At 40.3% G+C, this 17,233-nt stretch overlaps 1 protein-coding gene across 2 annotated transcripts in view; it reads right to left on the bottom strand.

Annotated features, from left to right (window-relative positions):
• Nucleotides 1–3,775: 3,775 nt before the first annotated feature.
• Nucleotides 3,776–17,233, bottom strand: part of UVRAG (UV radiation resistance associated) — a 254,987-nt gene continuing 241,529 nt past the window's right edge. For both annotated transcript variants that reach the window (XM_039848085.1, XM_039848086.1), the window contains one exon: nucleotides 3,776–5,666. In XM_039848085.1, coding sequence (XP_039704019.1) covers nucleotides 4,967–5,666 — 700 coding nt within the window. In that variant the 3' untranslated portion in view covers nucleotides 3,776–4,966. The remainder of the gene's footprint in view (nucleotides 5,667–17,233) is intronic.

Below are 17,233 nucleotides of genomic sequence, written 5' to 3'. Positions count from 1 at the left end.
AAGAGGAGTCTCTGTCCAGCCCCATGGGAAAATCTGAGCAAAGGGCTGAGGAGAAGCACACGGGCTCAGAGAAGTCGAGCGCCTCGCTGGGGTCACACTGCCAGTGAGCAGCAGGGCTGGGATCTGAATCCTCTGGACTGGCTGTTCGGTCAGGCTGAGGGCTCCTCGTTCAAGTTGCCCAGACTGCTTTCTGGCTGCTCATATGTGCTTCTCAGAGTCAGCTTATCCATTATTTCTGTCTACCTCCTACTCTCCATTCTTTCTAGTTTTCTACTTCTGTTTTAACTGGGACTGAGAAGCTTGTTAGAACTGTGTTTTGTACAAAACCCAAGGGATCCAAGCTTGTTGTTCTGTACCTGGGCTTGGCTGGCTGTGGCTATTTCACTAACTGGCTGTCTTTTTCAATTTTATCTTGATTCCTGACTATTCTTTTTCTGGGTTGCTGACACTGCCGGCCACTAAAAAGTGTGGAACTATTTTATAGACGTATATTTTTTATTCATTTAAAATCCACAAGGCTGAGCTGTCTACCTACGAAACTGTAATTAGATGCACTAAGAGAAAAAAAAAAAAGCAGAAAAAGCAAGCTTCTATCTACTTCAAGCAAAATAAAGAGCTCTGGGCACCAACTCAGCATTCAGTGAGGCAGCCAGAAGCTGTACTAGAGAATATTTCTGGATAAGGCGTGCCTAAATCAGCTCATCTGCCAGGTGTTAAGAAACATGAAAATTAAGCTAATTAGGCTTCTAGGCCACATCTCAACACCATGTCCATGTCACCCATCAAAACACCTAGAAACACTTGACATTGGTTTAGAATTTAGTTTTGCAAAAGACCAGTTTCGGCCCTGACACATCCTCAATGTGTGTGGAATGAATATCTGTATTTCAATTGCCCCGTCAAAGCCTGACGCATATGATGCAAGAAATCTCTGTTGAATGACTAACTCCTCCTAATGTGCCCGGTGCTTTGTAAAGATCATTAAGTGCTTTCATAGAAATATTTATCTCTTTTAACCCTCTATCCAACCCTGGGAGTGGGTGGGTATTATCCCCATTTCACAGATAAGGAGCCAGATTCAGAGAGATTAAGCGGCTGTGCTCAAGCGCTGGAACAGGAAATGGTCTAAGTCCGTCACTATGTGGCGGCCTCCACAGGACAAGAGGGAACCACCACTGATGGGGCAGGCCCCATACAAACAGAATGGCAAGCACAGCAGAATAAATTTCTTACAGATTAAAAAAATGGGTATTCTTAAAAGTTCAATGACCTTACCAGAGTCATAGCTTCCAAGGAGCCAAGCTGGGCATTCAGAATCAAGCTTCTGAAGAACAGATACTGGCAACATTCTTTGTACCACACTAAAAATCCAGTTTGTTATTCAATATTTACCCTGACAACATTAGGGACACAAGGATTCTATCTTTTTCACATAGAATTTTTTTTTTACTAAGCAATAAAGGAAAAATTAAACAGACTCAAGCAAGTATCACTAGCGTCCAGCCTCAACTTGGCTGCTAGTCATAATTCAGATCTAATCAAGTTACTCTTCTGCTTTAAAGCCTGGGAGGGTACCCATCAGTCACCCACTGCATGCATTCAAATCTCTCTTAACTTGGCACCTAAGTCCTTCCCATTGGCCTGCGATTCAGTCTCTCTCACCCTTCACAGCCATTCAGGCCCCAAGCACAGCAAACTCCGTGCTAACACATGAGGCCCTGCCTTGCCTCTGGGCCTTTGTTCCTGCAGTTCTCGCTATCTGTAATGTGAAAGCTTTCATCTGCATTACCCTCTGTGAACCTTTCCTGATCCTTGAGTCAGAATAGCTTTCTCTGCATTCCATAGGATGGCTATACATCTGTCATATAACTTATCACACTGAATTATAACTGTTAATATACCTTTCACCCCTTCCCCCTTCCATTAGAGAATGTGGCAGAGGTCAAGGCTTATTAATCTTTGTATTAACTTTGTTTAGCCCAGTCCCTGGCAGAGAGAGCTAATTCAACAAATGTGAAATGGCTGGCTGAGTGTTCGAGAATAAGGTTTTCATAGTTTACTCAGCTTTGATATAAAATTTAAAACAATGAGGAAGAAGACTGGACTCAAACATAGCAGGGAAATAACATATGCTTTTACTCTCAAAATAAATACTAATCAATTTTATTTTATAAATACAGATGCTGAGTTTTCTTCCAATTATCAACAGATCAGTTTCACATGCCATTTATTATTGGTGGTGGTTTAAAAAATTATTTAAATAACCGCTTAGGTCAGGATAAATGGACACCATTAGAACTGCTAAAAAAAATATAACTGGATATAATCTTCCAAAACTAATATTCTGAGGGGGGAAAAAAAATCTCTGGAATTTCTGAAGTAGGTAAGAGGAAGTGGAGAGAAAACACAATCAAATATTCATTTGATGATATTTGCTGGCTGTCAAAAATATCTTGGCTACACGAAAGCTGAAATGACTCTTAGCCGTTCAGAAAGGATAGTAGTGAGTTTGCATTTTGACTTATACTCCCAAAGCAAATTTGATTTTTTTTAGTGATTTACAAGAATAATTAAAAAGTTTAGTAGATAATACCATCTCATATTTTGGCTGTGACCACTTTAATCAGAGGCAAAACGAAAATTCTGTAGCACTGGAAAATGTCAAACACAATTATTCCTGTAGACATGTAATACTGTAGGTTCTACCCAGGTCATAGCAGAAACAAACTACAGATATCAAACGAACTCAAATGAAAACACAAAACCCAAACTAAACAAACCCAAACCTAAGTGGTGTTTTGAGGCATAACTTCAATGGACACTGTGAATCAAGCAAATGTGTAGGTAACAATCAGTTCAGGGCTCCATGTTGTAGGGGTGAGAACCTGTGGACCCCAGAATCATTAAGGAGTCCACAAACTAAACACTGACAGAACTCCAGAGCTCCAGGCTCTGTCTGGTTGTGTGGAACCTGAGATGAACACTGTGACTATGGTTGCTTTGTACACAGTTCCTCTGCTTGGTGTGCCAGGAGCCAGGCTACAGGGCCTGTAGTTGAATGCACCTTGTCTTTAAATTTGGCATAAAGCTTAAGGTCCACTCCCATGTCTTGGGAAATCACAATCACAGGTGATTCACCTCCTATTGTTCGATACTAACATAGTCCTTCAAAAACCTTTTTGGGGGGGGTGGGAGGAGGTAGATGTTAGTTACGTCATTGGACAACCTCACAGACATGTCTGATGTATATCTGAGACCATGTCTATCTCCACCCTCTTTGACTCTAAAATGAATGACAGTATACTGCAAAGAAGCCATGACTCTGCAGATGGCTTCTGCTTCAGCTCTGGAGTAGACCCATCTCTTTATGTGGAATTCATATGGATTTCTTCAGCTCAAGTTAAAGCTTTTAATTGCTTGCAGGTTGGGTCCATCTGTCATGCAATGATTCTCTGCGTTCTCTTTACATGGAAAATAACAACATGCACTATTGTATTTCATGATGTTGCTATAAATTAAAATTGAGCCCAGGAGTGCTTAGACAAAATATGAAAATGATTATGAAACCTATGAGTAAGATGTTATGTAGGACGAATGCAGCTACTAGAGGTACACCTGTGAAGGTGTTCGTGCTGCTATAACAATATGTAAACTCGAAGTCAACATTGGCTTAGATACAGCCCCGGTTTCCTTTCAGGCTAGTCTGTCATGACGTAACATATGGAGATGTAGGTTCAAGAGGAATTTTTAAAGTGGAAAAAAGAATCAGGTCAAGTGAAGTAAACTCAATTTTTATTTTTTTATACAATACATGGATATATGGATAAATTTTTCTTAAAGATCTTGCAACCCTGAGGCGATGTCCTTGGGTATATAAAATATAAAGCGACAGCAAATGAAATCTGAGCTCCAGGAATGACAATTGGACTTCAAAAACATAATTTAATATTTATGCAACTGCACACATACCAATAGTATTCTATGCCTCATCTAGTCTCTTAATCCAGCTACCTCAAATGCCTTCCAGTTTGCACATTGGACAGCCTGACTCTCTACATATATTTCATCACATACAATGCCTTCTTTTCCAACTGAAATTTAATAAATTAACATGGGATTTATATATAGGAGTTTTTGTCTGGTGAGTGCACTGCCAGAAAGTATGTGTTTTTGACTGCAGCATCTGCCCACGTAAAAACTTTGGCCCCCAAAGGGGATTGGACGCCATCTTACTGTAGTAACCTTGGGTCCTTGAGGATCCTCTGGGTTCCACCAGAGGTGAGGTTTTTCATCTGGTTTGAGGGCTTCATGAAGGGTATGGCTGATTAGAGGAGGTGGAAGATCATGGCTACTGCACTGAAGAACCAGAGAATCCGATGTCCTCAGTTTTTTGGACGCGCGACCCACCCACTGAGAAATGGGGCAACAGTGGAGTGTACAGGTTGCCTGCGGGGCCTGGGGGCAGGGGCAGGGGCAGATGGGCCTGGGTCTGAGATCATTGTGCTTCTTATTCATCAACCTAATGGATCCTTCAGAAATGACAGAAACCTTTTTCTAAATATTCAATTTTCCCAAAGTTTTATAAACTCTGGTGAGGGTAAATGCTTATGAGAAACTAAAGGTGAGTTCATTATATTATTTATATATTATCATCTTCCCTCTGAGGATAACATAGAAGTGTAAATAAAAAGCAGACAAATACCTATAAGGTGACTCGAGCTAGAGAGTGACTTTTGCCTTAAAACAATCATCGGACCTGAAAAGCAAATCTTGCAAGCAAAATCTAACTTTGTCTGGCCCACTGATACACAATGATCCTGAGTCCCTCCTCGATTCACAAAGTCTGTTTTTCTGAGGAATATCCTCCATTAATATTCATTTTGTGTCATAATTATTACAAAGGTAACCAGTGCAGCTCATTTTAGGCAGCGACCCTGTCCTGGTCCCTACTGTCTGCCTGCTCATCTCACTTATCAGAACTCCTGCGTGGCCGGCGAAAGCTGGATACGTTTTCATTCAGTGCATAGATCCTTCGAGAAAATTCCTCAAATTCTCCCAGAACTTGTTCATCGCACTCCACTGCCACAGCACTGTCCACTGGGATGCAGTTAAATGCTTCCAGCTGATCACTTGAGGTGAAACCTGTGGCTTCCATCCCAATGATCTCTTCTGCTTGCTCCACGGTACAGCAGAGCTCAGCTTCTGAGACCGGGCGGTACTCACCTGGAAGCTGGACGTTGGAGGAGCCAGCCTGCTCGCTGGGTAGGAGAGAGCCATTTACTGTGGCTGGATGCCCAGACAGGACTTCACCTTGCTTTTGGCTAGTGTTCACACTCACGTGGCCACCACTTAAGCTGTCACCCAACTCTCCTTTTTTCTGGTTTTCTTTGGAGAAGTCCAAGGAAGTATCCAAGGAGGAGGACAGAGATGCTGTCTTTCTCTCAGATTCTCTCAGGGAGGGGATGGCGGCCACAGGCTGGGCTAACGCTGAGTTGTAGCTGGGAGGAGGGGTTTTGTACTGGAGTCTCTCATTCTCTGAGCTGGCCCGTTTTCGGTGTCCTTTCTCTGGTGAAGGAATGGCCCCGGAGTAGCCTACATCTGCACCGCCAAATATGGAGCTTTGTCTCTTTGGAACAGGGATTGCACTGGAGGTATGATGTCTGTCACTAGAAGACAAACAAAAATGAGAAGAAGTTAACTTTCAACTTCAGAACTCAGCTTAAGCCTTTGGGATCCAGAGTCAGGAAACAGCATATCTAGGTCTGAGAAAATAAAAATTGGTAATAATCACTCTTAGTACTAATTCTAGTGTCCGAATGGAAGAAACAACATGAAGCATTGTGAGTTCAACTTTGGGAGCTTCCTTCAAGAAAGATACAAGACATACTGAACTAAATCCAGCGGAGAGTGCCCGGCTAGGATGGAGGATAGAAACCATGTTATATGGGGAAGAGCTGAAGTAACTGGAGGAGTGGGATCTGGAAAGAAAAATACACGAGGGATATAATCAACTTTATATTTCTGAAGGGCTATCCATATTCTTAATCTTTTGCATATTCAACTCATTTTATATTCATATCCTTATTTGGCACAGAAGTTAAATGACTTGCCCATGATTCCTCAGTAAAGCAGTGGCAAGGCTAGACTAAAACCCCAGACTCATGACATGACAATCAATAGCTTTTCCAATACCCAAATGCTAATCACCTTGGATTAGAGAACTGGCAGAGAGAGGATCAAGGATAGATAGATATAGATATAGATACAGATATAGATACAGATATAGATACAGATATAAATATAGATATAGATATAGATCTCTCTCTCTCTCTCTTTTTTTAAATAAAAAATTAACTTGAGAAATGACTTTTCTTTTACAAGGCTAGTCCCACACGTTTCATAAGTTTGGTCTTCAGAACCTTCTTTCAAACTTGAGTTACTTCTCAGGAAGATACTTTGGGCCAGCAATAATAGTCATTATTTAGTGATACAAGACCTTTCAGTTTCTAAAGTAATTTCACATACATCATTTCACTTGGTCCTCACAAAAACCCTGTCAAGAAAGCAGAGTATACATTACTGCTCTTAAGTTTGAAATAATAAATAACAATTAGTTAATGGAAATAGAGTATCCAGACCCTGGAAATAATGGTCATGTTATATACTGTACTAGTTAAACCATCCCTGGTGTATAGGTTACAATTCTCGATATTATACTTGGATGGAGCTGGTTAGATTCAATACAACTTTATGAACAGACAGGGTCCTGAGACAGAGGGAGGTACAGATACAAGATCCATTTGACTTGTGTCTTCAATGAGGAAACACACACAGAGGAGTGGTTTGCAAAGGACAATGACCAGGCAGGAGCAGAGGCTAGACTTGAAACTATACCCAACCAACAAATAGCTACTACTTGTGCCAGGCCTTAGGGAGGGGAAACAAATGCAAGACAGCAGGCCCTGCCTCTGAGAAGCTTCCAATCTGAGAAAGACATCCATAATTACTGAATGAATACATTTTCAAATTGTGATAAGCGCTCTGAAAAAGAAGACAGAATCTAGGGTTCCTTCTATCCGTGTCCAGAGCCACAAGCTCTTACACCAGCTCCCTGCTCCCTCTTCTCAGATTTTTTCTGATGCTAGATTATCCCTGTGGTCTCAGACACCTAAGCAAGGGTTATTCTTCTTGAGAAAAGGCAACCACAAAGCTTCTAATCCATGAGGCCGTCAGACTTCCTTGCGTGGCTATAAGTGTTGATGCCAGGAGAGATTTCATAATTAGGGGTGGTCAGTGGGGTGCACAGAACCAGGCAAGTATACCAGTAAATTATTGTTTTTAATTCTCAAGAAAAATAAAACAAATCAGAGCAAAATCTGCTGGCCTTAATCTAGGTTTTCAGTTAAAATGTTGTCAAAACTCACAGTAATTGGGTAAGCTTCACATTTTGCAAACCTTGTTGTTTTCACTCTACCACTTGCTGACAGCATCCCTCTCCAAATAATTCTGCAGGGGGCCTAGGTAATCAAACCCAAACAAAGCATTAGCATCACCCAAAGACTGTTCTGAGCAGACAGGCAAGGCTTTCAGTTGCCACCCCAGCCCGGGACAGGTAGGAAACACCAGATAAACCAGTCTGGACCAGTGAAGGTAATACTGCTGCCATGGAACTAGGGCCAGTTGCTTAACCATTCATGGCCTGGAAGAGTAAATGACATGACACTTTCCCTGCCACCATCACCCTTCCACCCCCATCCTGCTCTGCTTCTCTGGTGGGCTCCAGGTGGGCTGATAAAAGGCAGAGCATGAGGAATAAGACAGGGTACAAAAAGCAGTGTTTATGATACAGAAGAAGGGTTTTTTTTTGTAGCTTTCTTGGATTCTGAGACTCCCTGAAAGCTCTCCTCAACTTAGCAAAACAGAAAGCAAACAAGTGTGACATACTTCCTCCCAACTACAATGGGAAGAGAACTACCATTATCCTGAGCGCCGATAATGTTGAACCCTCACATCTACCCTGTGAAAAATGTAGGCAGGTGGCTGGGTTCTGTGGTTTGTTCAAGGTTGCAGAACCCACATCTGAACTAGATTCGATATTACGGTATTGCATCCCACATGGGAAAATCATATTCAAATTCAACTAACATTTGCTATGTGCAATTGATATGCCAGACATCAAGCTACATGCCATTCCACAGGCCTTCTCATTGAACTTCCCCAACCTGTATCTAAGCTCTGGGGTGCTATTCTTATTTTAATGGATGGATTCTAAGGCTTTAAGAGGTGAAGACTTTGGTATTTTCTGACATCTTGATTTTGTGCTATTATTCTCCAGTTCTGTTAGATTTTTAAGCAAACTCAGGTAATGATAGTGTGAGATACAATTTGGAAACTCCTAGTAACAATAACATGTTCCCTCTTAAGAATGGTAAGACAATAAATTATTATGGGTAGGAAATAAAGAAGTCTATATATCTAAAGTTTATCCTTTAATCACATTTTGTCCCACCCATTTTTGCCATGTACAATGAAATCTTTTAAATTGTTTTACGTCAGTTTTTCTTATAATCTTAAAAAGAATCAGTTGAACAAAAAAGGTATTTTTGTAACAACTTCGGGCCACCACTATGAACATGTGTAACTAAAGTAAAACATAGTAAAGGGGTTACGGGATTTTCAGTGATGTGCTTAGGACGTGAGCCTGAGAGTTCTTAAGTCTGCACTTAGCTTTTCTGTGTCCTCTCCAACCCTCAGGTCAGTGTGGCTGTGTCAATGCTCTTGCCTGCTGGGGCTTCTCTTTTTTCAACTTTTGCTTCTAATTTGCTGTGTTCTTGAGAATTGTGTGCAAAGTAATAGTAAATAGGATTTGAGTGATGGGCCAGCAGATGTCCTGGGCATAATATGCTTTATTATATGAGTTTTGTAACATTAGTTTTGGCTGCTCAGAATTAAATTTTTTTATTACTTCCAGGATTTTAGCAATGTTCCAGATTTTTAAGATAGTTGAGCTCTGAACAGCTGAAGTGTTGAATGATTATAATAGAATATATATAAACACACATGTGTTTTAATTATTATAATAATTTCCCCTGGAAAACTAAAAAAATATAAACCATATAAAAAATCAGAATCACTCACAAGCCTATTACTCATCATATAACCACTATTAATTTTAGATAGTTTCCTTTTAGACTTTGAATTCATGTAAGTGTGTTTAATTTAAAAAGACCAAACAAAACTAAAGTTGTATTTGTAGTACATATATACAATTCTGTATCCTGCTTTTGGATGCTATTAAAGCTTCTTGGTAAACAAGTCTAAATGATTGCTCCATTGAAATATCAAAATTTGCTTAATCATTCCCTTAGTCTTTTAGATTTAGGATATTTCTAAAATTTTGCTATTAAGAAACTGCTGTGAGCATCTTTGTATAAAAACATAATGTACAGATCTTCAATAAAATGATTTTCATATTTAATAGGTTTCCAGAAGGAATCTTTATTTATTATTTTTCTCCGCTCTTTAATTCCGCGCCCCCTCTCCCACACCCAGCCCTGACCAGGGATGTTGCCATCTCCCCTTAAGAACTGGATCTCTGAAGGTGAGGCGTCTCTTCCCATGTACTCGCAGTGCGCACCTGGGGCCTGGCGCCCCGGGCACACTCAGCACACTCCGGCAGCCTGGCGCACCCGGGGGGCCTGGCGCACCCGGGGTATGGTCCATGCATGGCTCCACCTGGGGTGCGAACCCAGTACTTTCTGCGTGTAAAGTAGACATGCTAACTACTACACTACGGAGCCACCCCAGGAACTTTTATTTGACATTTCAGTATTAACTACATTCTAACAAGAAAAATGAACATTTTGCCTCTTTTATTGACTAAAGAGAGAGAGGTAGCAATTAATAAAGCAAATAATAGATCAAAAAAAAAAAAAGAAAAGAAAAGAAAAAAAGAATGCCCAGAAGGTTTTAAGATTCTGTGTGATTACAGTCTAGTTTCATGATTATTTCATCTAGATGGAAGAAGAGGTCAAAATGCACAGACTTCTTAATTATATGACCAATTTTAAAGGCTGTTGACAATTTACTCATCAAATGAAAACAGCACATTATTTAAGTTACGATGATTAACTCATAGAGAATGTCTACTCTTAGAAACAACCAAAGTAAACGTTGGTGTCTGGGGAGGAGTGGAAACAGCAGGAGATGGGGGAGCTTTGCTCCATCCTCCACCCTGGCCAAGGGTCCCTGCGTGTCTGAGGCACTAGGTTTGGGGGTGAAGAGCCTGGGTTTAAGCAACGAAACCAAGTCCCCCAGTTCACGGCACACGTCCTCCTCATCAGCCATTTGCTTTAAGTGGATATCTCTTCCAGTTTGGCTTAGGTCCAAACTAGAAACCTGGAAACATGACATGTGGGGTTTAATGCTGCAATTAAAAGGAATTTATTAAAAAACAACAACCCAAAGATACTGTAATTGCAAATTTACTAGGCCATAGTTTAGTGAAACACAGCATGGGCTGTTGAATAACTGAACCACACTGGGCCAATTAAATTACTTAACAATAAACCTTTTGCTACAAGTAAAAAAGGATATCCTACGATCACAAACAATAGCCTGATGAGGGAGGAGCCAGGTGGTTTGGAGTTCAGAGGTCAAGGAGAACAGTACGGTTTAAATTTGGCTTCTCTGGATCAAATCTTCTCTGATCTCTGTAAAGTAAGGTGATTAATTTCTTTCTCATTCTGTGAGTCCTTATGTATTGCTGTCGGTTCCTTTTTTAATCCCTTCAGCTATATCTGGAGATAGTGGTAGTGATGAGAAATGATGTTAAAAGACCTGAATTCTACTCCTAGCTCTGTCACCACTACGACCACATTTGGAGTTATGACTTAAGGTTGAACTCACCACTTACTGGTTATATGACTGCAGGCAGTCATTTACCTTCTCTGTGCTCCAGTTTTCTCCTTTGTAAAAGAGATTATTAGACTATGGTAAGAAGTAAATAAAATAATGTACTTCGAATCCTTGGCAGGATGCCTGGCATATATCCTGATGGCAGCAGTGGCTACAATTGTGGTTGCTGTCATTATTATTAGCTTCCATGGGCTTCGGATTCCAAAAGTATTGTCCTTATTTCACAGAAGGGTAAGTGAGGCTCAAAGACATCTATGTCTTAGACAGGGATAAGGGGTAACAGGTAGCAGAGGAAAGACCAGAATCTACATCGCCTTCCTTCTACTGTTTCTCCCATATGGAATACTGTTTAAAGCAAGAACAACTAGAACTCTTCCCATCCACCCCCATCTCCACTTCTGCACATCAGGGAGCTGGCTTCAAGAAGGAGATAAAGAATTAAGGCCAGTGTAAGAGTTTTGGAGAAAAAATACTAAATCAAAAGATTTATTCTGCCCAATGTGAAACTTCAATTCCAGTGTTTTCTTCTTTTTTTCTTAAGGACATGGGGTGGAGAGGGCTTTGGATAAAATAGAAATGCTGAAACTGCCTCTATTTACATGATCTACCAAATGCTTAGGGACTATAAGAACTTCCCAGAATCCTTTGTGGTACATTCCAGTTGTCCCCAAACCCCTGATGTATCATTTTTTTCTGTATGAATTTAGCTTCAGGGGGAGAGAGTTTTTATAAGAGGGAGAATTTCTCTATTTTTCCAACCTAAACAAGGAGAACCATGTTCAGAACTTTTATAACTATTAGACAAATACCTTGCCATGAGGCCAACCTGGAGACGGTAGAACACAGTTTACTCCACTCCACAATCCTTGCCCCCACCACTTCCCCCTTCTTTTCCTCTTTCTGTTGGTTTTATTGTTGGAAGCTATAGCCTCCTTTTACAGAAAAAAGACTGGGAGAGAGAGAACAAGGTAAGAAAGCACTGGCTCAAATGTGTTCCCATTTCCACATCTCCCACATATGACATTCTAGACCTCCACCTGCAGCTAGCTCACCATTATAAAATATGGGAGACAGGGGAAGCATCTCATTGCTCTGAACCTGTTTCCTCTTCTGAAAATGGGTATATCCATCTAACAGTTGTAGTAAGAATTAAATGAGGCATACAAATAGAATTCTTAGTACAGTTAGTAGGTACTTCATAAATTATTAATAATAAAACAAAAGCAACTAATATTTATGATGTGCTGTGGAGTAAGTACTCTGTTAACAGTTTTATACATAGTCTCAGTTAATCCTCACATCTCTATGAAGTATTATGAACATCATCTTCATTTTACAGAAACTGAGGCACAGAGGTAGGTAACCTGCCCAGGGTCGCAAGGCAATTAACTGTGATTTAACCAAGGCAGTTCAACTAAATAAATGTTTGTTCCCTTCTCTCCCCCAACCCCTAGGACTTGCCACCAAAACACCTACATTTGATCTACTTATGTTTGAAGGAGGAGTGAGAATCACAATAATTTTTAGGTCAGGTAGCTTGGTATCTTTTCCTTCTCTTCAATTCTTGATTATATTAAGTCCATGTGGGTTTTTTGACTTTCTAGGACTTGCTAGGCTGTTAAAGGAATATGGATGCATTTTAAGCATTAATTATGAACAGAAATACATTTTGCCACAAAATGATATAAATATGGAGACTCAGAGGAAAACGAAATAAAGGAAAAATAAAGATTTACCACATCAAGAAAGTTCCTGAAGCTGGGATAAATTTTTAGTTATGTGAAAAGATTTTTTTCCTTTTCTCTTTCAAAGTCACTTGTGATTGTTTTATCTGTCTACAACCAGGACTCACACTGTAAAGTATTAGGAAAGAGTACAATTCACAGTCTCAAATATGTGTCTTTCCCTCCTACAAAATGTTTCCTCTGAGGAACATTACTAGATCACAGCTGGTCAAAATGCTAAATCTTGATTGTCTGGATGCTGGCCAAAATCTACAGCTACAACTCGGTGGAATAAGAATACTTAAAAAGAAAAAAAAAAAACAACTTTAAACAACATTTGATCTTCTTCTCTCTCTCCCTTGCAGCAAGCAATGACCTCATGGCAGTGAGGCCTCTACATGGAGGTGTTTAAGTTGGTTTACGGCCATTAGAAATGTTTGAAGCTCTAGGTACTACTCTGCGCCAATATCATGTCAACTGTGCTAAAAAGCAATAATAGTTTCTCACCTTCTTAAAGATTACTGCTTAAATAATGCAGAGCAAAGACAGGGCTGCAGGGAGTGCCAAAAGCAGGTTGCCAAGGCGAAGCTGAGGTAGAATTACGTCTTTTGGCAGCTAAGAAATTATGACATAAAGTTAGTTTTTTCAAAAAACAAACTCCATAAATTAGACTACTATCCTTTTTCAAGATCCAGCAAAGATTGGGATTTATCTTTCTCCTCTCTCTCTCTCAGATCAAGTAGAAGCACAGAGCCTCCTTTCGGGGAAAGCCAAATTTAACAGCTAGCTCTTATCTCCCAGGAGGGAGCCGGGGGTTAATAGTTTTAAGCATGCGGTCTCCCCGCCACAGGCAAGCAATCTAAAGACCTCTCACCATTACTAGATAAGTGAAAGTGCTTACTCTTTGCCCTGGATGTTAACAAAAATAAGAAACAAAATAAAAATAGAAACAATCTTAGGCCAAAAGCATAGACTGAAATCTGTGCCAATGGTCACTTTTCCCCTGGGCTCAGCTTGAAAGGTTTCCTGCCAAAGTCTGACTAAATAAAAACAGAGAGTTTAAAAAGGTATAAGTGAACAAGGGAGCCTTTAGATTTTATTTAAATTAAATACTGATGAATTTCTGAAAGACAAAGTTTCACAAGCAAAAGATAAAACAAGCAAGCTAAAGAAATCCATTTCCCCAGGCTAGGTGATGTGAGGGCCTGGCCATCAGGCAGGCCTCCAGGGCGCTGAGCATCCAGACAATCAAGATTTAGCATTTCGATCAGCTTAGACAGAAGGGCCCCAGCGCAAGCCAGTGGACAGAAGCTGCGGGCCCACAGCAAGGAGGCTCATCTGGAGGCCTGCTTGGTCTCAAGAGACTAAGATCAGAGAATAAAGAATGATCCTCCAGGGAGACAAAGAGAGGTCTCAGAAGGAGTCAAGTCAACCACTTCACCCATAGGCTTTCGCTTTAAGAAATTATCCAAATTAATCTGCTGACTATCACAGTCAGGTAACAAACACTGCAGAAACAGAAACAGATGCCAGGGAAGACACCTGGAGACCCCTTGGAGTGTCTGGTTAGCACCTAAGACATGGAAGTAATAAAGTGTTTATGTTAAAAACTAGAAAAACAAAACAAAACTCTGCCTTTACCAGGGAAAGCAGAGGAATAGCAATCTCACACAGCCCAGCCCCCAAAAGAACTCAATGGGGAAATTAAAACCTCAGTCAGAGAATGCTTTCAGAATTTAAAAAGTTGACTTGCAAACAGAGCTAACGGAAGCTTAGACTCCAGAGGCAGAATCTGTGAAATTAAGTCTGTGAAAGACACTGCTGAAGCTGAACTACCACCATGTTTCTAATAAGCTCTGACATGAATCAAACCATGGGGCTTTAGTTATTTGTTATTTTAAAAGAAAAATGGATAGCTCTGCCACCATTTCAGAGATGCTGGAGGCCTTCAGAAGTGCATGAGTTACAGTTAGCCATCATTTAATCACTGCTTAGTAAGGGACTGTGGGAGTATAGGGACATCTTAGGAACCTTATCTTATGTAATTCCCTGAACCACTAAAAGAAGTGCAGTGTAAGACTGCATGCGTATTAACAGAATATAGTAACAAATTAAATGATTTCTTCTTTATTTGGATATATGAGTGTCTACTATGCACATGGCAATGTGCACTAGACTCTGGGGATACAATAATGATTGAGAAAAAAAAGCCATAGTTCCTGCTTTTGTGGAGCTTGCACTGCAGTGGGAGAGGACAGACATTTGTCACAAAATTACAGACAGAAACATAAAATGACAACCTCTGACACATGCTATGTGGAGAGAACATGGGCTGAGAGCTTGTAACAGGGCTGAGAGCTTATAACAAGACTGACCCAGAAAAGGCCAAGATTCGAAGGGCTAGTAGAATTCTTCACCAGGTGAGAATGGATTAGTGGGTGAGAGCATCTTCCAAGCAAAAGGAATAGCATATGCCAAGACCCTATGTCATGAGAGAGAACAACGTGTGAGGACCTGAAAGGTCATCAAGTGAAGAGGAGCATGGTAGAAAACAAAGCTAGAGAGGAAGACAAGGTCTAGACCATGCAGAAGCTCAAAGGCCATGTTTAGAGTTTTTCTCCTTATCTAAGTCATTAGGTGTTTTAGGCTAAGTGTGGGCCGGGGGCCCGGGGGAAAAGAGAGATTAATCAACTGATTAATTGATTTTTTTTTTTTGGAAGGTACACTCTGGCTGATGTTAGAGAAGAGAATGGAGGGGTCCTGAGCGGATGCTGGGGAACCATAGGCTGTTCAGTAGTTGAGGTGAGAGATGATGGAGGCTTGGGCCAGAATGGAAATGTCTAGATAGAGACAAATAGACATATTAGGGGAATCGGTAGGAGTCACTAAGGTTGGATATAGGGGGAAAAGGGAAAAGAGGAGCCAAGGATTATGTTTGGTTTCCTGGCCAATGTAAAAGAATGAATGGAGATTTCCTTTGCTGAAAACAGCACTGAAAGGTTTATGGTGGTTAGAAGACAGGACCAAACAAACGTGAGCACACAGAATGCATTGCGAAAACATCCAGAAGGCAACTGGAACAGAGATCTGTGCTGAAAATTTACACTTGTGCTTCATTTCAATGTGGGTGGTAATTAAAATGATGGTTGTCACCTCGGCATGAAGAATAAAATGAGAGAAAAGAGGGACTAGTACTGAGCCTCGAGGGGCTCCAGTTTTTATGATGAGGTAAAAGAAGAGTCCACAAATGAGATGAGATGGAGTAGTCAGAGAGGAATGAAGAAAATGAGGAGAAGGTTGTAACAAAAGGATTCCTTTTCTGGAACCACAAGATGCTAAATGATCCCCTGTGTTAACATTTTAATCTTAACATGGTTACAAGGGAGGCTGTACTGAGTAACAGTTAAAGTAGAGGCCCTAAAACTGTTCTACCCGGGCTCAAATCTTAGCTCCTCCACTTGATGGCTGTGTCACCTTTAAGTTATTTTTAACATTGTGCCTCAGTTTCCTCATTTGTGAGATGACAGGATAAAGGGTTGTTGTAAGGATTAAATGAGTTAATTAAATAATAACATTCAAAATGCTCTGAAAGAGTACCTGGTTTGCAGTTAACAGTCACTTGATTTAGCTATAATGACATTACTTAGTATTAAACATTACTATCCACTAGCAGAAGAATCGTTGAACAAGTATCATATAAAATGATCTTTAACAACTCTAAGGTTAGATATTACACAGGAAGTGATATCTAAATTGAGCTTAAACTCAAAGGTCATACTGAAGCAGCCAGTGGTCATTTCTAATGCTGCAAACCCCTGTCAGCTTTTGATGGACAAAGACCATGTCCCTACAGCTTTATTGAAACTTAATATAGTGCTTTAGATCTAGAAAGATGCTTATCTGCTGATACTTAGCACATGCTTAAGAATCCCTCCTAAAAACACTGACTTTTTAGTACAGATTATATAAGTGGCTTTTCTGTTAATTCCCTCCTTCCATTCATTTAAGTATGCCCATCTCCAAAGCCAGTCCCAAGTCCTACCTCCTTCATTAAGTCTTCTTTAACCATGCCAATCTAAAGTGACCTTTTTGAACTCTGAACAGATGTAGTACTTGTAATGATACCATCCAACCGATGCTTAATATAATCACTTGTATTTCTATACATATTCCAGTAGACATTATTGAAATCCACATTCACTGTCTGGCAGTCTGCTAGGCTATGGGAATAAAGAGGTCTATAAAATAATGTTTCTACTATTAAAGAGTACCCACTCTAGTAGTAGAGAAGACAGAGAGTTGATCAATAACTAGAACACCATGGTGCTTTGTATACAATATCCATTTTATATGGATATTGTATACAAATGCATATTATAATGGAGAAGGAAAACAGTAACCTTTTGGAGGACTCATCAGAGGAGGCTATATTTAATTGGTGCCTTGAAAGATAAGAGGGAATTAACCATATTGTGTGTCTGTGTAGGAGTACAGAATAAGAAATGAAGGGAAGGATATTTAAGGGGGAATAAAATACAATATGTGTGCAGTCCAATTGTGGAGCTAAGTCTTGTAAACACTGTACGGGAGGG

Source organism: Pteropus medius, unplaced genomic scaffold (assembly GCF_902729225.1).
Source record: "Pteropus medius unplaced genomic scaffold, Ma_sr-lr_union100, whole genome shotgun sequence".
Lineage (NCBI taxonomy): Eukaryota > Metazoa > Chordata > Mammalia > Chiroptera > Pteropodidae > Pteropus > Pteropus medius.
This window is presented reverse-complemented; position numbering and strand designations above follow the sequence as displayed.